The following is a 21,598-nucleotide window of genomic DNA, read 5'->3' on the forward strand; positions in this document are numbered from 1 at the left end:
TGAGATTCTATGTGTTTCTTGTATGGCTATGTGAAGTGTCAGCTAAAATAATAATGTGATACCTGAGCCTGGCTTATGTGAAAATAAGTCCTGGATAACGTCACTTCCCATCCCCCTGCTTCCCAGGATGTGACAGGCACTGAAATGCGGTGGGCTCAGGTCATCAAAATAGTAGCTTAACTGTTGAATTATTTTCTTTTCTTCAGAATTTTAGATTTGGAGCCAGAGTACAGTCTGAGCCCTGTCCAAGTCCAGAAAATGTTGTGGTTTCACAGTTAGAGCCCTGTGCAATGCAAAATGTGGATCCCACATCTGATCTGCAATCTGTGGCTATAAAGTGAATATCTGCAGATTTGCAGGGCTCTACATGTAATACATAAATTGAAACTCATTTTGTGTATACTTTTTTTAAAAGTTGATTCTTTTTAAATAGACTTCAGTTTTCCTTTAGCTGCTTTTCAGTTCATAGTACACTCCAGTGGTCTCTTTTCAAGGGCAGAACCCCATCAAACCCAGAGACCTCAGAGTAATAAGCCAGTTTGAATGGAATTGTTGGAATTTCCACTCCCCGTTGAATGATGGCGGCCTGCCTTTCCACCCAGTTTTGTGTGTAATCACTCAAGACTCTGTTATCCTGGGAAGAAGCAGTTGTTCTAAAATCAGTTTCTATAAATGCAGCAGTATATTGCTCCTGTGTGTGTGAGCGAGAGAGTGCCAACTCTCTCGCTCATGTGCGTGTTTTCTCTCGCTTGCGTGTGCACACACACAGTAGGCATTCAGGATGGTTTCAGTATTTCAGAGCTAACATTTGTTTGTGATGCAAAGGTTGCTATGGTAGTAACCTATTTTTAGTGAATACCGAAGAGTAAAATCTCATGGTAAGCAACCACTAGTTCAAGCTGCCACTGAACAGCCGTCTCTGCAAAAGCTCTTTTTTCCATAGCTATGCTTTGCTAACATGAAATAGCCAGCCAGCCAGTCTTTCTCTCTCTCTCTTTTCTCCCCCCACATCCCCACCCCACCATCTACTGTCACACCCTAGCAGTATCTTTTTATTTGGAGGGTGGGGGGAGTAAGGAGAGTCCTAGTAAATAAGGCTGTTATGAACAGGAAATAAAATGACTTTTTTTTTTTGAAGCATTCCACCATTCTCAGTGGTTTGAGCATTGGCTTGCTAAAGCCAGGGTTGTGAGTTCAATCCTTGAGGTGGCCATTTGGGTCAAAAATTGGGGATTGGTCCTGCTTTGAGCAGGGGGTTGGACTAGATGACCTCCTGAGGTCCCTTCCAACCCTGATATTCTATGATTCTGTGATTAATAAGGACATCTCACAGAAAACCCACTTTCGCTGGCTATGCAGCAATGTTATCATAAACATTCCTCATTTGTTTTTCCCCTGTGGTGGAGGTATGTTTTAGATACTGTACTTACATAAGTGAACTCTCTTACCATTGAGCTTTGCAAAATCACATGTGGTCAAAATTAGATGTTTTTTTTTTTTTTAAAATGCAGTAGCACCAAATAAGATGTTTTAAGAATCTTCTTCCTTGAGATAATCATGGCAGAAATATTGCTCTCTTAGAAATGAAAATATACATCATGGCTATAGGCTTTACGCTAGAAACCCAAGTGCAATACCTATTTTTTGCTGGGGTGATTGTTGGCTCAGTGTCATTTAATGCCCTTTTGTGAAGGGTATATAATAATTTCTTAATGCTGCTTTATTTCGCGCTGCCTCATCTATACTTCTGAAATAGGAAAATAATATTTTGAATGGAGGAGAGGTTTGTTTTATCTTTTGTGAATTAAACAAAATGTAGCATTTAAAAGGCATAGTCTCTTTAATAAGTCTAAATATGTGCTGATACATCTCCTGGAGAGTAGAGAGAGAGTTTTTTTTTAAGGCATATATTATGTAGTTGGAGATCAGACATGTCGTCATTTCAAAATTAAGAATTTGGGCAGTGAGAGTAAAATCAGCCTTTAGTTTCACATCTGAAGTAATATTTTTTTGAGAGATTACACAAATACACATTCTAGAATGTTATCTAAAATGGTTCTGCCCCTCTGACTCTGAGTATATTCTCAAATAATATTTGAGGAGAGAAGAGTTCCTGTGGGAACTGCACTTGTAAAACTAGCTACAGGTGATATACTTGTCTTTCTGGTGCATTTCTCTAAAACATTTGAGAATGGTATAATGAATAAAAGCTGAGAACCAGAGCATGATGATGACTTACAATGCGGCATTTTAGCATAAGAGCTCAAGAATAGTTCCTACTCCTCGGGGAGTTTAGATACACCAGCTCACATATTTAACTCAATCCCCAGGTGGGTCGGTAGAGGGCCCGTCTATTTTTCCATCTGCCAGAGGTAATCTCAGCTTACCAGTCAAGGTCTGGAATGTGGCCAAAGAGCTAGTACACTTCTCGGTCTGCCCTGCCTGTCTTGCTTTCCCATATCTGGTTCCAAATGTCTACTGGCAGCCACCCTGAACTGTGCCTCAGTTTCCCCAGGTTTGATCCGTCCATTTCATCTGTAGTCTTGGTCACAGCCACCCTGAGCTAAGCCTCAGTTTTCCTAAACTTGGGCTTCAACTTCAGGTGGTGCCTTGGATGCAGCCAACTTTGACCTGTCCCTCAGTTCCCTCCAAAGGTGGTCCTCAGTTATGGCTGTAATCTAAGCCACAGCTGCCCTGAGATGTGCCTCCATTTCCCCAAGAGTGGTGTCAGTTATGGGTGGAGTCTTTGGCCACTGCCACACTGAGCTGTACCTCAGTTTCGCCAGTTTTTGTCACTGGCAGAGATGCTCACCATACTGCATGCCCCCTCCTTGCAGGGGAAGCACTGTGTCCTTTGGCCCTGTCCCTAAGCTCCTTCTCTGAGTTGGATCAAAAGTGTTTTTGATCTGTAGTATTCTGCCTGCTGGGGAGACCCCCCCCCCACCCTCCAGGCATTCACTGTGCAGTGATGGGGAGAGCCCAGGCAGCCACCCAACCGGTCCCCTCTGCGGTATGGGGAGCCACTCAGTGGCACACCCATTGCCCACTCTGTGGTATGGGGACCTTGGTCAGTACCCACCACTGCAAGAGGCCACTCACCTTTCCTACTCTCGCTCAGCCTGCCCTCCCCCACTGCACATGCTCTCATGTATGGATGAGGAAAACCCTCCGCCAAAGGAAAACAGCCGCCCTTCTCTGGGTCCTGCAGCTGCCTGTCACTGCTGCTACTGCCCTGTCCGACTGTGGTGTGATCCTGAGGTGACTTCAGCCAGTCCTCCACTGGGACCCTGCTGGTCACCCTGAGGCTCCTCTGGACCCCCAACGCCACATGGTGGGGCCCTGGCAGGCTCCTCTGCCGCCTCCTTGTTGCAGCTGCTACTGATGGGCGATTGAGAGCCTTGTGGTGTCCCCCTTACTGACTAGGAGGGGGAGGTCCCCTTCCTCCTGTGCCTCTGCACCCCCCACTGCCTGGGGTACCCTAGCTCTGCATCCTGTCTCATATGTTTAGGGATCCTCACCCCTCCCAGGCCAATTTGAGGTCCCCCATGTGCTGGGTGGGGAGGATTCCCCACCCGCCCAATCTCACCATGCTGCTGCGTCTGGAATTGATGCTGTTGCTTCCAGCTTGATCCTGGTAAAAGGGCTTTTCTGAGGCTGCATGGGGTATAAATCACCCCATTGAAGGGCGGGGGTCTTAAAAGGGCCAGCACCCCTTTTCTTGACAGCCAGGCAATGACTGCCCACATGGAGGCTGTGCGGCACACATTGTAATACTTCCATTAGGAAATGCAGAATGGCTACGTACAACTTAATGCAGTATTGAAGAAGGCTCATCACCCATGAGTCTTGTAGTTGTTGTATCCTATTAGGTTGACTACAACTTGCTGTTTGATGTTAAAATCCGATGCACCATCTGAGGCACACTGCGCATACGCTAAGAAGATTGCTCTGGTAATCTCATGAGGGTTGGAAATCAGATTTTGCACAGTGCTGTTAGAACACTACAGTCCATTTCTTTTAGACATGTGATAAATTATTCCTCTGCTCTTAGTAACCACTGTAAAATTGTGAGTGGGATTTCATAAATGGCTTCCGTAAGCTTTGCACTGCATATGGCACAAAAAGTAATTAGGAGTATGACTAGAGTATCTTCTCTACATCGTAACTATAGGCAAAGATTTTCAAGTTGGGCACCTAAAATCACTAGTTTCTTTTGTAAATCTTGAGTGCAAGTCTCTGGGACCCAGTACCTGAGTCTGATCCCTTGGTTTTAACTCAAAAGACTCACTGACAGCATAGACAGAGCTGGCTGTACAGCACTATAGGTTTCCTCCCAGTAGGGGCTGAGCACACAGCATTCCCTTTTGATGGTTACTGGGAATTGTGAATTCCCTTTTATGATCAAGCCCCTTTAGGGCTTTTCTTCACTGCAGAGTAAACCTGGGCTCTTACTCGTGTGTTGCCCCAACATCTCTCCCATCCACACATACAAACCTCTAATCTGAGTTGGTGTTTTACACCCCGGCTAACTGGTCCATCCAGTGGTATAGGCTAAAGCCTGGGTTAAGCTTTCACTTGGGATGGTAACCTGTCCACTTTCAGTGAGGACACAGGCTAAGCCAGTCAGGGACTGATTTTTCTCCAGTGCCTCCCACAATTTCCCCCATATACCCAGAAGGACAGACAAATTTTCCCGCGATTCACTGAGCAGTTCAACTTACTGCAGCGCTCAGAACCATGGGATGTGTGCCCAGAAGTCCCAGTGATACATACAGGTGAGTGCAGCACCAGTCTTGACTCAGTAACTTTGCAATATGATCACTCACACCTGAGCTAGGCTGCCCAAGATAACTCTGGGTGCCGACTGCCCAAGATAACTCTGCAGTGAAGACATACTCTTGATAGAACTAGTTGCTTTCCTCTCCATTTACCTTTTCATTTGGCTCTGTCATCCTCACTTCTCACAAATCTTAAGCCCCCATCTACTCTGTGAGCATGTGAATGTATTGTTGCCAACTCTCAGTTATGTGCAAGTCTCATGATATTTGGTCCTACCCCTAAATCTGCAGCTCCTGGAATCAAGTGAATAAGAAAGTACTGTATGAGAATTTCAGCAAAGTTTCTAGCCAACATTGTTGAAGAAAAGCTTGAAAAAAAATGAACCCATGTACCCCCAAAATCTCAAAAACCAGAAAGAAAATGAAAGGATTCCAGAATGTATTACTACTTGAAGTTTTATGCTTTTTAAGCTGATCTCATGAAATTTTTGGGGCCTGACTCATGATTTGTGAACACTTGAGGTTAGCAACACAGAGGTAGGAATGGAAATAGAAGTGTGAAGTTTGCAGAGTATGCAAGTTACCTACTAAACAAATTCAATATCTTGTTGTTTGTTCCATTTAGTTCTTGTAACTTAAATGTAAATATCCCCACACAGATAGATACAGCATGGCCCAAAACCACAGAGCCCTGTTCATGAGCAAACTATTAGCCTATGCACAGTTGGATTGCTTCCCCTGTGAATCAGTTAGCACAGGTTAGCATGTCTCCTTGATTTTTCACTGGAAACGTTACTTATTCAAGGAATGCAGGATAGATCCTCAAGTGTTTGGAGGCTAAAACCATACTGAGGAAGGGAAGCAAGTTAATGTAGCACGTGCAGTTATAATGCTACCATTTATAATAAAGAATCAAAATACTTTGACTCTGAAAATACAGGAGCACAGAGCATTTGTCATATAATAAATACTTAATTTGCAATATTGTGGAAATTGCAGATCCCTCAATATTCAGCTTCTACCCAGGCAATTTTGCCAGCCGTGTGGCTGATGGCGGGAACCCTGGACATCCCAGGCAGCTGGCGGCCAGGGCTCCCATTGTCAACCCCATACAGTGACTGTAATATAGTTTCAGCAAAATGTCTGGTTATCAAAAAATTTAGCAGACATAACATAACACTTGAGGGTTTATATTGTTCCAGCAAATTTGTCTTTTAAAAAAAAGTGTGTCTTCTCTGGCTTTTCCAAATTACCACAATTAATAAAGATCCATTATTACTTTACTTTTTCTATGTCTTGTCCATAACTCAGCAGCAATTATTTGACAATCATCCGCGATCAAAGTAGGGCCTTTATAAGGAGCATTTTTCCTAGTAAAAATCCAGGTCTTAACCTTGGGTAACCTTGCCTATCTTTAGTGCTCTGTCCCCACAAGTCTTATTTCTGTCACTGTATATTAAGCTGCATTGAAATGTTGTTTCACAACTGGTGGCATTTTTCTAACTGTCTACTTTTAAAAAAAATTATTTTAGCTTACGTCACCTTAAAGTCGGCTTTTAGTACAATCTCCGTTGAAAGAGAGAAACTGAAGCAGCTGCTGGAACATGATGCAGCCTCATCTCCATCTGCACAAATAGCTGGGTTGAAGAATGCCTTATCATCCGTAAGTAATATGTCGAGTTCAGTGAAATTCAGAGGGATTGGTTATAACAGTTCATAAGATCTCTCATTCTTCTGTATCTTGGGTTATATATCTTATTAACACTAAAGCAAACAGACTATGTATATGGTGTTTCATATAATCTGCTTATTCCAAACCTTGGAGGTGCGGATGTGCCCCTCAAATTAACAGGACAGTACTGTGCAGAGTTAATCTATCAATCATGTATTTTATTAAGTATTGGAAATACTCTGTTGAATCAGAGCTGCTGTTTGACAGTGATCCAGAGTTACTATTTTCTCTAATTTGGTGCTTCGTACTATACTAACAGTACAAATGGCTGTTGGAAACTGCATAACCCGATGGATCATAGCTGTGAAATTATTCATAATCCTAGCTGTGAAATTATGAAGCCGTGTGGCATTATAAACAGAACGGTCAGAGAACAGATTCTAATTTTAAAATTTCTATTTTATTTTTACCACCAAGGTGTGGGGAGGTTTGTATTACAGCAGTCAGGCATTGGACAACATGCTTTGGCCTAAAGTCATTTCTTGGGCGGCTGAAACCTTTGGCTGCCCCTGCTAAACGAATCGAAATGTAACTAAAAACAGTAGTTCTGCTTTCGCTAATGCTTGTTCATAGTTTTGCATTGATCAACTTTTTTCACTGGATTCTGGTGAAGAAAAGACTGCTATAAAATACAATCCCTGGTCTGGCACCAGCTTAGTCTCAGCAGTCAATTTGAGATTGATTTTGAGATTCCCACTCCCAAGACTGTTGGTGATCAAACTCCCGAGATTCACATTGGTTGATCTTCAGAGAGGGGAGAGTTGTCATTGCCTCCCTCTTAGATTGTAACTTATCTTGCAATCTTCTGGTTGGAGGCGGTGGGGACTCTGCTGTGGGTGAACTGATATAACTTGGTGCACAGCTAGAGTTAGCATAGGTGGTAACTCCATAAGCAGAGATTCTGGAAAGCGAATGGTAAAGAGTTTCTAGCTCATAGCATCTCTACTAGTTCAACTTCTAGCTGCCTCCTCTCTCCACAGAAATCAGAGGCAACTGAAGCTTCTTGCATGCCAGCTGTGTTCATTTGACCACACCTTTCTGTTTGCTTCCCATGAGGCCTGCTTCTGAGAACTAGATAGGTCACAGCTGTACAAGCTGTCATTTTCCAAAGTTATTTTCTTACTACTTTTAAATCAGTAAGGGGAAAAAAATGCTTAGTTTAGGCTCTCTGCACAGAGTGGACAGTCAGTTAGTTGAGTGTGTAACCTTTTCCCAAAAGGCTAAATATTGATCTTCAGATGCTTCCTCTTGGATTCCCCGTGAAAAACTCTCTGCCAGCTCCCATCCCCATCTGTTGCATAATAGGACTAAAAAAAGGGAACGCCACACTGAAAAGAGTGCTCCGTCTGTGAAGCTCTACACTCCTCAGCTCAGAATCCACTGTGAGACCTGTTCTCAGCCTGTAAAGCTAGAGACAGTGATAGTGCAGCAGTAACCTGATCATCCCATGCAGCAGGGAATGTTCAGGAAGAAGCCAGGAGCTTTCTTTGCTGGCATTTGGAAGGGTGGATGTACATCAAGAGTGCAGCAGTTATGATCCAAGTACCAAAACTCTTCCTGGCTAAGATCTGCTTCTTTTTAAATAGAGCTCCAGTCAAAATCCCCACAGTCCTTACCAAGATGTTTAAAGGATTTCTGGGCAGCCTGAGTTAAGTGCTCAGAGTAGCAGGCTGTGAAGGTGATCAGGAAGATTTAAAGAGAGAGAAATCATTCTACTACTTTCTTCCTGGCTCTGGAGAGAGGGAGGCTGAAAGACAAACTCATTCCTATCTTATCCTGTAAAAGGCACTCCGCTCACAAACAAAAGGTACTCTCTCTTGCTGAGAAGGCAATAATCCTGTCCTTCACAAACAAACCAAGAGCAGTAAATAATCAAAGACAAATCCCTCTCCTTAGGCTGAACGCTACAGGAAGGAGAACATTCTGCAGCAGACCATAAAAATCAGGAACAGGATACATAGGAGGGTGTCAGTTTTTTCTTTCTTTCCATTGCTTATGTAATACTGTAGATTAGTAATAACTAGTGCTGTTCATCTAGCTAGTTGAAGGGGAAAGATAAATACCTACCTTCTGAATTGAAACTCATTGATTCTTGGTGGTGTGTATGTTGTTTTCCCTCCTCCATCATTTCCTCCCCCTCCCCCCTGCCCCAATATAATCATGAATAGATCAGAGGAGGCATTTCTTTGGGAGAGGGGGAAGATGAGTAAACAAGATCAAGAAAAAAAAATCTGGTTCAGATCCTGAAAGAAGACTCAGTGATGGCTTCTGTAGCTGGGGCCTTGGTGCTCCCATCAGAAGGTGATTTTTCTTTCTAGTAAACATACTCAAAGAAGAACTGAAAATATGTTTAAGGACTCTGAGGCCTTCATCATCAAATATTGACACCTACTTGCTTCATGAGAGTGATGTTGTACTGGTGCAATCATTTAAAAAATACAGACCTCTCATCAACCCAGAGGATTTTTTTGTCCTTTTATGGATAATGTCAGTGTCCACATTTTTCATAAGACACTAAATATATATGCAATGTTTTTCACCCCCAGGGCTGTGGTCTGCAAAACAGTGGTTAGGGGAGGCTACCTCGGCTGAGACCATGGAAATCGGAGGGACTCACTCAAAAAGCCAATAATTATGCATCCGATGAAGTGAGCTGTAGCTCACGAAAGCTCATGCTCAAATTGGTTAGTCTCTAAGGTGCCACAAGTACTCCTTTTCTTTTTGCGAATAATTATTCCTGTAAGCTTGCAGATGAAAGGTGGTTTGTCTGGTGGTCATTTCCATAATAGGGTTGTCAGGAATCCATCTGCACCTCTTCCTGGCTGAGAGCTGGCTCTTTTCAGTATATCTCCAGGAAAAACTGGAGAAAGTGTTGGCAGGGAATATAGAAACATGCAAATGATCTTTTGTCAAATTATTCTAAGAGCCAGAGGAAATATTTCAAACCCAGTTACAGTAAGCAGTCCTTTGGCTGTATTCCTAGCAGAGATTTCCCCCAGAAGATATATGGTATCCAATAATGAAAATTCTGGAACAAGAACACCGGAGGCTGACCTTGTCTTTCCCCCTCCTCCTCCTCCTCCTGACTAAAAAATCCTGCACAGTAACCGGAGAAGATGACTGAGGCTGAACACAGAATTGAGGGTATTTCTCTTCTTTGTGATCCAGCTGGTCAGCTTCAACAATAAACACCTGGGTCTGAGAAATTTTGTGGCAAGGATATGTGATAGTCCTCCTCCCAGCTCCCTCTCCATACTTCACTCAGCCCTGACAAGCATCAGACCTTCCAAAAGATAGATGGCCTATACTTCACTCAGGGCCATAGAACCCATCTGACCAGAAGAGTCTCCTGGCACTGCTCCACCTTCTTCATATGGGAAGAGACCCAGGAGAGTGATGGTTATACTAAACCCCCAGTACCTTATTAAATGGATAAAGAAATCCACATTCAAAATAGGAAACTGCAAGATCAGCAGTAACTGCAAAATCTCCAGAGACTATAACTGGCAGAAGCATTTCTGGTTCTCAGGGGCGGTCATTATGAGATTGTGTTTCTCATACAGATTAGACCTATACCTGGACAAACCCCAAAAGGCTTCATGAAGCTACTGAGGGGCAGACAGTAATGAATTTATGCCAGAGCAGAGCTCCTGTACCTCTGTTTGCTGCATCAGTTATGAATATAAAAAAATTGTTTGAGCCCCAGCACCTCTTCCATTACAAATTAAGCACTAGTGGCAGTCATTATTAAGCTAGGTTGTCAGGCCCCCTGCTCTATCAATTCCAGGATGAACCAAATCTCTTCAAGAATCCAGGGAACCAACAGCCAAAGCCTTAATTGTTCTCTAGGAGTACTGTATCCACCCAAACCTGAAGAAGGGACACTAAAAGAGACTGTCCAGCCTCAGAATGGAAATAGACACCACAGGACGCTTATAATACTTACAAACCAAGAGAGAAAGGGATAATCAGACTCCAGAATAGATCATGCAGATTCCCCAAAAGACCAGTTCTCAGACATTCAGACATGTCTCAAAATTTTGGGATCTGTGATGATGCAAGTTTCTTTTATACACCATTGCAATCATCTCTGTGCATCCGGTTCTCAGATGGATCACAGCCTGTTCAATCAGGTGAGTATCAGCCACCAGGGTTGAGAGGTCTCAGGCAACGGCACATATATGCAGAGGCCACCTAGCTATGCATGTCTACATTCACCATACATTATGCAACTGATGTACAGTCTTCCACATATGAAAGCAAGAGTGTCCAAGAGGCAGTCCATACATACGCTCCTTAAAATGACTTTAGTTTTTGGGTTGCACTATTATTTAGATTATATGCTTTTATCTGAGCCTGCCCTATCTTATTACTTATAGTTTGTTATTCCCTAGACATTTCAGGTCTAGTGGAAATGCTAAGAGCTAGAATTGAATGTTCTTAGCTGAAAACTTCCTTTCTGGGGAATGGTGTGTCCACTAGTCCGTCACGCCCACTTAGATTACACTGTAGACTTCACATTTTATCCAGCATCGATGCTGCCTTTGTAACCTCTCAAAACTAATTTTATATAGTTATTTAAATATGTTCTATATGCAGTTTAAGGGAAAGTTTATTTCCAAGTTATCAAGTTTATTAGTGAAGTTGTTTAAAGATTTTTGTGTTGTAAATTCAGCTTCAGAAGCACTTATTTGGGAACTAAACAGGGCCTTGGCCAAAAAGTTATGGCTTCCGGGTATTGAGTTTCAACGGCATCCAGTTTCTGCAGTGAAAGTACACACTCAAAAGTCAGGACTTAATGAAGGCTCTATTACCAGAAGGGTAAATATCGGGAAGGAAACGTTTCATAGTGCCTCTGCAAATCTTCTAATGTTTAATGTTTCCTTCCTAAAATTAACAACTCATCTTGTTTATGAAATGATGAGGGAATATTTGTCAGGGTCTTAGGCACCTGATATAAGGGGTTTGTTTGTTTTTTGTTTCATCCTGACTGAAACAAGTGAACTCACCTCCCCGTCTGTCTTACTTCAGTATTTAAAAACTACCCACTCATGTTTAAATGTAAAGAAAACATTCCCATTTGGTACAGTGTCGTCATGCTATATATAAGTGGTTTCTTTTCATAATAGATCACCTTTGTATTATTTTTTTATTATTATTATTATTTGAAGAGATATCTGCTTCTGAAATGGAGTATAGAATGGGGCATTCCGTTATCACTGGTATGGAGAAATTTGTGTTTTAACTGTTAGTGAAAACTAATTTCAAAAATTAAAAATATATATAATTTCAAAATGTTTAGTAATAAAATATTTGCACTAAACAAAGTCTCACAATATCTTTCTCAGTTTGAGGGAGACAGAGCTAGTCCCATTAACTTCATAATTCTGTTTGATCTTGCGCAAACTACATGAACAAAACCTAATGTTGTTGAATTTAGGTGTTAAAATATGAAAAGTGCCTTTCCTCACTTTCACTTCTGTTCCCCAGTGTTCCAGCCACTCTGCCAATGGAACTGTCCCTCTGCCATCACTAGAGTTCTTGGAGAAACACGCTTGGCCTCTGGTGCATAAGGGTTGTCCTGTGCTCTCTAACACTGCTTGCTCCATCCTTGCCCAAGTAGCATAGTGTTTATAACCCACAGGTTCTGATGCAGCAGAAAGAAGTGGATTTGGGGCAGTTTTAGAGTAGCAAAGCCAATCATATGGCTGCTCTGGGGATTACTTTTAGGGAAAGTGCCAGTAGTCTGGATGTGCTGTCAGTGATGCAGTGGCAAGCGAAGGGAAGTGTTTTATGTCAGGCTGAAAGGAAAATGCATGTTTCTAATTGCACAGCTTTATAGTTCTGGGGGAAATAGTTTGAATTAACAGGCATGATTAGACAGGATAAGTTGTAGAAGGGGATAGAGGAAAAGACCCATAAACTTTAAAAAACCAGCGTATAGCCTCTGGTGGCCTAAGATTTCCCATAGAATCATAGAATATCAGGGTTGGAAGGGACTTCAGGAGGTCATCTAGTCCAACCCTCTGCTCAAAGCAGGACCAATCCCTAATTTTTGCCCCAGATTCCTAAATGGCCCACTCAAGGATTGAACTCACACCCCTGGGTTTAGCAGGCCAATGCTCAAACCACTGAGCTATCCCTCCCATCTCCCCATGGTGTTTATTTGAAGTCTCCCTTCCCTCTTCCCTGCCCCCCGCCCCCAAATACTCATGTTTGAGAGAGGAGCAATGTCTGAAGCATTTGTGATATACTAAATGCAGGACCAATAACAGGTCATGTATCTAGTGACCTTTTTTTCTTTTTTCTGCTTCATTCAAAGTTTTCTTCTGCTCCTTTTGCACAATGAAGCCACTGTCTACATTAGCTAAGAAAACTTTATAGCCACAATACTTTTTGTTAAATGTTCCAGGCCATAGCACAAAACACAGATCTTAAAGACCGGTTACGCAGAATACATGCCGAGTCTATGCTCCTTGATTCAGCAACTAATGCAAAATCAAGTCCCAGTTTGGTGAAGGTGGGTATGGATTTCCTGTTTCAGTGGTGTCTGTTGCTACAAACCCTTACACTTCGACTGTTGCATAGCTGCGTACTGTCTTGTTCCTCTGTTCCCCATGCAGTGAGTTGTATTAGCAAAAGGAGCTCCTCTTCCCTCATGCGTGTGGCTCACATGATGTTGCATTGTGCAGTATTAATTTAGAACAGTTTTTCTAAACACTTCCATTGCTTTTTGCTGGCAGGTCCTTTGTTCTCCTTCTGTTACTTGCCCCTTGCCTTAGGCATGAGCAAAGTCACCCCATCATTCTATCTGGCATTATTTTCTCTCAACGCTGTCTGTTCTCCTTGATCATTCTTATGTTCCCTAGTTGCTACTGTCACCCGTATAGCAGCTTTAACACAGAACCCAAGTAATTGAAGAAGGGGAAGGGTAACTTTACTGTAAAATACATTAAGTATTGTACTTTGGGTGTATTTTGTTCTATTGAATTTGGTTTGACTCCTTGTTAGTACAGAACATCAGCTGCCAGGGTGTTTCACTCAGGGCTAGTTATATTTTTAGATAAGTGCTAATAACTTGCAAAAATAGGTCATTCTTCTAGTTAAAAAAAAAAAAAAGCAATGGAAAAATGAGATATATGAACAGTTTTAGCAATTCAGTTTTCCTTGTATGTAGCTAGGATGTCCCCTACATGTCTCAAATGTCACTTATAAATAAAAAAGTTACCCCTTGAAGGAAAGAGAGAGAGAGAGTGTGCGTGTGTGTTCATGTTCTGTTTCTGGTGGATTTCCTAAACGTTAAATCAAAGAAACTTCTGTAGCAATTGTATAGTAAACGTTTCATTAGAAGTTGAATGGGAGATTTCATTTTGTTTCATGTCCTCTGTAAAGTATTAGTTAATTTCCTTTATTTAAAAAAAAATAAATTATTCATTTATTCAGTTAGTTCAACTGTCTTGGTATAATGTACCATTTGAGCTAGATTTTGGTCACACTTGTAGATTTTAAAGTGTAATTGATTGTGCTAGTGGTCTTTGCTTTTTATCCCCTTGAGAATTTGAACAATGTTTCAAAAATGTATAACAGATCTTCTGGATGTTAGCTTATCTCAGACCAACTCCTAGTCTTGAAAAGATTTTCTTATTAATACATAAAAGGCCTTGCCATGACAATGGGTCAGTGCTGAAGCAATGTATATACCATGCAGTACATGCCTAAATTCATAAAGAAAAAAACCTTTAATGTTTCATTCACAAACTGTCCATAACTTGGCTCAGGATTTATCTTCGTTAGCTCAAGGACCAAGGCACTTACACTGGACCTGTTTCATTCTAGTTAAATGTGTTCTGGAAGACTGTTAGAGCAGTGTACTCTAGAGCAGTGGGAGTGGTGAGAAAGAGAAAGGGCCACTATACAAAATTTGATTTAAGTACACTCAAGGATACTATTACTTTGCCATTCCAAGCTTCCTGTGTCATTTTTCAGGGTAAATCTAATTTATTTGGAGGGTGCTAATTGATTTTATCATGTTGAAAAGTATTGAATTTTCACAGGATGGGCAACTTTATTCATCCTAACTCTCTTGATGCCAGAAATTGGCAGGATGTCTTTCTTAAGCTCGGGTTGCACTCTGGCCATGGTTATACTCCAGAAATATACTACTTATTTTTACTTTGACTGTATGATGTCACAGGGCTTTGACTCAGCGACAGCTTCTCTCTGTTCTCTACACTCTCCGGTGTAATCATGGCACTTTGGTAACAAATTATGATGATAGACCCTGTAGAAATCAAACCAGTGTGTGGGAGGGGGCAAACCTAGTTCAAGATTTAGGGTAAAAGTTTAGTTTGTCCATATAGCAGCTCATGACTTTACTTTATTGCTCATCTTGGAGTCTTATGAAGTAAAGAAGAGAAAATAAAACTCCCACATAGTAAATTGTAAGAAACTACCAGATTCTCAGATGGGACTAATTAGTTATACGCAATCCCAGGAACAAGAGTTCTCCTGTAAGATTTAGATTATTAGATACCTTCCTCCTCCTGACAAAGAAGAAGATTATGAAGCTTTAAATATTGTGAAGTCATACCTTTTTTTTTCTTTTCTTCTTCTGTTTTATCACAATTTGTATAAGAAAAATCAGTGCTGTTTTTGGTATGTTAGTTCACTGATCTTGTACAGAATTTCATAGTACAGTAGAATCTTATTGACTGGCATAAGCTCCCATGGAAATGCACCTCAATTAAGCAATCCTCCAAATTCATCAGAGCATCACGGATATATGGCACTAGTGCACTTCACTTCCTTAAAGCATTGCTTTAAAAATATAAAGCACTAAAACAGTCTATTAAATGTAAGAGATTTGATTATTAGAACAAAATAGGGAGGCTGCAGAATGAAAACTTTATGCTGTTAAACACCTGGAAACTATTGCAAATATGTCTGCAAATAACACTGGGCTAGCTAGTGCTTTTTATCCTCAAAAGGAGGATCAGCTCAAAAGAAACAAACAAAGAATGGGGAGTTAGTGAACTATGGCAGGGAAGTTTGGGTAAGCAGGACAGGGTTTGTAGCTGGAAACAGATTTGGCATCATATGAAGAGGAGTGGAACCACCTCAAAAGATCATGGATTGTGGGGGTGGAAGAGGTTTGTGGACAAGGAAGATGGGGTGCAGGAAGGGAAGAAAGGAGAATGAGAAGTGGTGGTGGACCCCTGAAGTGCAGGTGGCAATCCAAAATAAGGAAGTGGTGCATAAAGAAAGAGAAACAAAACATAGAATATCAGGGTTGGAAGGGACAGCAAGAGGTCATCTAGTCCAACCCCCTGCTCAAAGCAGGACCAATCCCCAATTTTTGCCCCAGATCCCTAAATGGGCTCCCTCAAGGATTGAACTCACAACCCTGGGTTTAGCAGGCCAATGAGCAAACCATTGAGCTATGCCTCCCTCCGTCTGTTGCTCCCTGTAAAATGAGCTTGTAAACAACCCACAGTTGGCTGGCAAAAAGACTACTATAGCATTACAAAAATGAGACTCAGAGGGAAGGAAGATGGTGCTGCAACACCATTTGTAAATGATGACTAGAGGAGACTGCTAGTAACACCCGAACAAGCAAAGGAGAGGTGGAAACAATACTCTGAGTCTTTCTGAAATGAGGCGAACCCCTTTCAGGTGGAGTTGCCCGCATCTGAGCCTAATGTGGTGCTTGAGCCTGACATAACGGAGGGAGAGGTGAGAAATGCAGTCTGGAAAATGAAGAATGGTAAAGCAGTGGGATGTGATGAGGTGACCGTGGACCTGGTGAAAGTCTTGGGTTAGAGAGAGGCATAAAATAGATGAGCAGAGTGACTAAAACGGACTGGTAAGACCAGAGATTCCCCCAAGATTGGTGCAAGTCTATCTTGATCCCAGTACATAAGAAGGGAAGCATCTGTGAATGTGGAAACTATTAAGAATTAAAGTTACTGTTGCCTGGGATGATGGTACTGGAACATATCTTAGATGCTAGGATTAGAAGATGGTGGAAGCCATCCCCATATAAGAACAGTTCAGCTTCAGGAAAGGATGAGTAACCACAGATACCACAGATGTTTGTCATTCCGCAATTGATAGAGAAGGGACTAGAGTACCAACAGGATCGCTCCTGGGCTTCTATAGACCTAGAAAAGGCACCTTCTAAAGTGGACAGAAGGATACTCATACCAGTGCTGAGGAAATATGGAGTTTCTCATAATTTAATAACTATGGTGCGTGCACTGTGTAGATTACCCAACATGATCCAAACATGTTTTGGAGCGAGCTCCTTTTGAAGTGAAAGTTGGACTGCATCGGGGGTTGACCCTCAGTCCTCTCCTGTTTACCATATTGATGGATGACATCAGCAAAAACATCCCAGTGGGAAAAAGTGAGAAGCTACTTTATGCATGGTATGACCAGCTAAGCGGTCATACTAGTTTCCATCCCATGCCTAAGACTGAAGTCACTTGGGTCAGTAAAGTGCCACAGGGAAACTGGATATAAAGTTTAATGGAGTACCATTAAACCAGTCTGGCCAATTCAAGTAGCTTGGCGGCTGTGTTAAGGAGATGGCAAGCCTGAACGTGAGATACAATCCAGACTGGAGAGTGCTGGGAGTATGTGAAATAACATCTCAGGGGTCGTGAATGACAAGCACATGCCACTGAGACTAAAAGCCTAATTGTATAGAACTATGGTGTGCCGTGCAGTGCTACGTGATTCAGAAGCATGGGTTCAGGGCCAATATCTACAGGTGTTTGAAATGAGATGTTTTCACGCAATAAAGACAGGTTTCAGAATAACAGCCGTGTTAGTCTGTATTCGCAAAAAGAAAAAGAGTACTTGTGGCACTATAGAGACTAACCAATTTATTTGAGCATAAGCTTTCGTGAGCTACAGCTCACTTCATCACCTACTACAGGACAGGCCTAACAAAGAAAATAACAGAACGCCACTAGCCGTCACCTTCAGCCCCCAACTAAAACCCCTCCAACACATTATTAAGGATCTACAACCTATCCTGAAGGATGGCCCAACACTCTCACAAATCTTGGGAGATAGGCCAGTCCTTACTTACAGACAGCCCCCCAACCCGAAGCAAATACTCACCAGCACCCACATACCACACAACAAAACCACTAACCCAGGAACCTATCCTTGCAACAAAGCCCGTTGCCAACTGTGCCCACATATCTATTCAGGGGACACCATCACAGGGCCTAATAACATCAGCCACACGTCCACCAATGTGATATATGCCATCATGTGCCAGCAATGCCCCTCTGCCATGTACATTGGTCAAACTGGATGGTCTCTATGTAAAAGAATAAATGGACACAAATCAGATGTCAAGAATTATAACATTCATAAATCAGTCGGAGAACACTTCAATCTCTCTGGTCACGTGATTACAGACATGAAAGTTGCGATATTACCACAAAAACTTCAAAACCAGACTCCCAGCGAGAGACTGTTGAATTGGAATTCATTTGCAAATTGGATACAATTAACTTAGGCTTGAATAGAGACTGGGAGTGGCTAAGTCATTATGCAAGGTAACCTATTTCCCCTTGTTTTTTCCTACCCTCTCCCACCCCCCCAGACGTTCTTGTTAAACCCTGGATTTGTGCTGGAAATGGCCCACCTTGATTATCATACACATTGTAAGGAGAGTGATCACTTTAGATAAGCTATTACCAGCAGGAGAGTGGGGTGGGGGGAGAGAAAACCTTTTGTAGTGGTAAAACACCCATTTTTTCATGCTTTGTGTGTGTAAAAAAATCTTCTATACTTTCCACAATATGCATCCAATGAAGTGAGCTGTAGCTCACGAAAGCTTATGCTCAAATAAATTGGTTAGTCTCTAAGGTGTCACAAGTACGCAATAAAGAGTCACACAAAGAGAGAGATTGACTTCCATTCTAATGCTTTCATTTTGCAAAGTCTGTGATGTGGCTGGCAAAATCTAGGAAGCACAACTTTGCTGGTTTGGATACATATAGATGTGAATGAAGAGGGCCTGGGGAAGATAACATAGCAGGAGAGGGAAGTAGGAAAAGAGACCCTGAGGAAGCAATGGTTGAATTGCATCAAAGAAGGTGGTAAGCAAGTGGACATTGGTGTTGCCTTGGTCAGACGAAGGTGGTAGATGCTTGCAACACAACGCTGCCCCGGATGATGGAATAAGGGGAAGATGTGAGCTATTTATCGTGTGCTCAGTCACTAAAACTCATTGCACTGAGTGTGTTCCCTGACAGTTACCTAAGCAGGGGCAGCCATTTATTAGGCTACCAGTTAGTTAAGTATGTTCTTCTATATTGGATCTTACAGTTAACATAGGCATATGCAGAATGAAACTGGAGGGCAGTAACGTGCTCAGCAAGCCACCTTGTCCTTCTCCCCAGGAGCTGTGGAGGTGTTAAAGAACAAGGACGCTTGTTCCTACCCACTTCTTAATGTTGAATGCTGTAGCTTCACTGCCCAAAAGGTAACAGCAGATAATTTGGAACCCATAACTAAGATGAGAATTGTAGAGTGTCCATTTACAAATCAAATATTGGCCTGGCCTACTATGCTTTTTAGGTGGTATACTAGGCCTCTTGTAAAATGGCAGCATAGGAGAGTTTGTCTACAAAATTGAAAGAGGAGGCTGAGGGTGGAGGAATTCCATCTGTCCTGTATTGGGCTTGTTGGTTCTATAGCATGTACCGGTACTGTGTTGCTGGCATCAAGTACCTACTACAATTACCACAACACATTGTGTACAATTAGATAAGAGCTCAACAATAAAATGGAAAAAATCCACCAAAAGTCATCTCTCCAAATTATAATCTGGAAAGCAACTCAAGGGGTTGCCCGGCTATAGCTGGGAATTGCACTTTTATCACGCTGAATAACTATTTCTCTCATCTACACAGGGTCCTCATCAGCCTACGTCTGTCATGTATTTATCCTCCCACCACCCCTGTGGGTTTGGGGATTTTACAGAGGGGGAATTGAGGCACAGAGAGAGGAGGTAACTTACCCAAAAAGACTGTGGCAGACAGGGTCTCCCAAAGCCCGTGCTAATGCCCAAACCTCTGAACACCCTTCCAATGAATGTGAGCTTGGACAGGGCAAATTGTAGCGCTAAGGGCTTGCTGGTGAGCTGAACCCCCCTGCAGGGCCCTGAGATATCTTCCAGGGAACTAGATTTGAGGAGCTGGCCGTTTAGTGGACCCAGGCCCCATTCAGCCTCATCTCCCCCTGGCCATGAGCAACTCCTTGAAGAAACCTCATGTACCAAGAGTGTTGGAGCAAAGGGTGCTCTCCCTTGACTATCCATTCCACATCTCTGGGTGAAGATCAAAGGGGAAAGAAACGGGGATCTTGTGATAGGGGGGTCTACTACAGACCACCAAATCAGGAGGGCAGAGGTGGATGAGGTCATTTCTGGAACAAATAACAGAAATATCCCAAAGCCTGGTAGTAATGGGGGACATTAACCACCCAGACGGCTCTTGGAAAAGGTAACAGAGCAAAACACAAAATCTCTAACGGCTTCTTTCAGAAGGTGGAGGAAGGAACTGGAGGACAGAAATTTTAGACTTGATTCTCACGCAGGAGTTTGTTCATCTGAAGGTCAGAAACAGTTTGGGTGAATGCGATCATGAAATGATCGATTACTCAATTCTCAGGAGAGGAAGTTCTCAAGTTGCAGTGTGGGAGATTTAGTTTGGATATTAGGAAAAACTTTTTCACTAGGAGGGTGGTGAAGCACTGGAATGCGTTACCTAGGGAGGTGATGGAATCTCCTTCCTTAAAAGTTTTTAAGGTCAGGCTTGACAAAGCCCTGGCTGGGATGATTTAATTGGGGATCGGTCCTGCTTTGAGCAGGGGGTTGGACTAGATGACCTCCTGAGGTCCCTTCCAACCCTGATATTCTATGATTTTATGATTCTATGATTTTTCCCTCTCTATACCCAGTAGATAGTCCAAAATAATGAGTCTCTTGGTGCTTCTCCTGCCATCACTAGCCTGCCAACAGCGTCACTGTGCCAAGTACACAAAGACTGTTTAAGACTTGCTGTGGTCTTAAATCCCCATTATAATGTATAAACTCAGCTATGAATCCCACAGCAAAGGCTATTTCCTTTAAGTAACCTTGGTAATATGATATTCTTCATTAACAGGGGGTGCTGCACATGAGGACTGGGTGCAGTACTACTGCTGCATAAGTGGCCTAGCAGCAGGAAGATAGCTAGGAAAGGAAGACCTTCATTTAGAATACTCTTTGGCTCCTGTAAATCTTTGTATGCCAATTCAATGAACATCTTGTGTTTTAAACAAGGCTTGGGAGGAAATAAATGACAAATTTGCAGAGGCTAGGGGAGAGTCTTACATTTAGTGCCATATCCATTACAATCAGCCAGGAGTTTTGGGGGATGATGGCCTACATCCTACAGATGGAGATGCTGACATATGGCTACAATACATTCAGGCGTGGATTGGGCAGGGGTTGTGATACTGACCTGCATGACTGGGTGGGGCTAGTTGCTGGCACCCCCTGTGGCTTTTCTAGTGCAGTTAAGAGAATCAAATGAGGCGTTCCCAGAAGTAAAAGTCTTGGGATTTTGGTGATAGACCTTGGGCTCATGTAATAGGGTGAGACCTTGTGGGCTGAGGTCCCCACCTTGCTGCAAAGTCCCTCCCCCTTGTGGTGGGGAGGCTGCTAGGACTCTAAGAGAGCCGCCTCCTTGGTGGGAGGGAGGAGAGGGGAGGCTGAGGAGAGAGCTGCCCCATGTTGTGGGTTATATGGTAAGGAGCCCTGTAACCCTGCACTGGAACCAATTAAGTGCCTGCTATAGAAGAGTCTGTGTGATGTGTGGCTGATGCCCCTCCCCTGTGTTAAAGTTTAATAAAAGTTGTGGCCTGCCGCTTAATTCCATGCATATGTCTGTTCCCATTTTGCTGTTGTGTCCACATCAATAAACGGAGTTTTTGTAGTTGCTTTCCTTTCATGGGGAAACTATGTACACGCATGCATTTAGCTCAACGGATCACTTGACTGTTACAACATTTTAAGAGCTGT

General features: G+C 42.6%; 1 protein-coding gene across 10 annotated transcripts in view; it reads left to right on the forward strand.

Annotated features, from left to right (window-relative positions):
• The window catches only part of OSBPL3 (oxysterol binding protein like 3), a 138,242-nt gene that overhangs the window by 80,782 nt on the left and 35,862 nt on the right, over positions 1–21,598 (forward strand). For 9 of the 10 annotated variants that reach the window (XM_073333694.2, XM_073333703.2, XM_073333696.1 and 6 more), the window contains 2 exons: positions 6,311–6,441; positions 12,923–13,030. In XM_073333694.2, the coding sequence (XP_073189795.1) occupies positions 6,311–6,441; positions 12,923–13,030 (239 nt within the window). The remainder of the gene's footprint in view (positions 1–6,310; positions 6,442–12,922; positions 13,031–21,598) is intronic. The other variant, XM_073333698.2, reaches the window with a different exon arrangement.

Source organism: Lepidochelys kempii, chromosome 2 (assembly GCF_965140285.1).
Source record: "Lepidochelys kempii isolate rLepKem1 chromosome 2, rLepKem1.hap1, whole genome shotgun sequence".
Classification (NCBI taxonomy): domain Eukaryota; kingdom Metazoa; phylum Chordata; order Testudines; family Cheloniidae; genus Lepidochelys; species Lepidochelys kempii.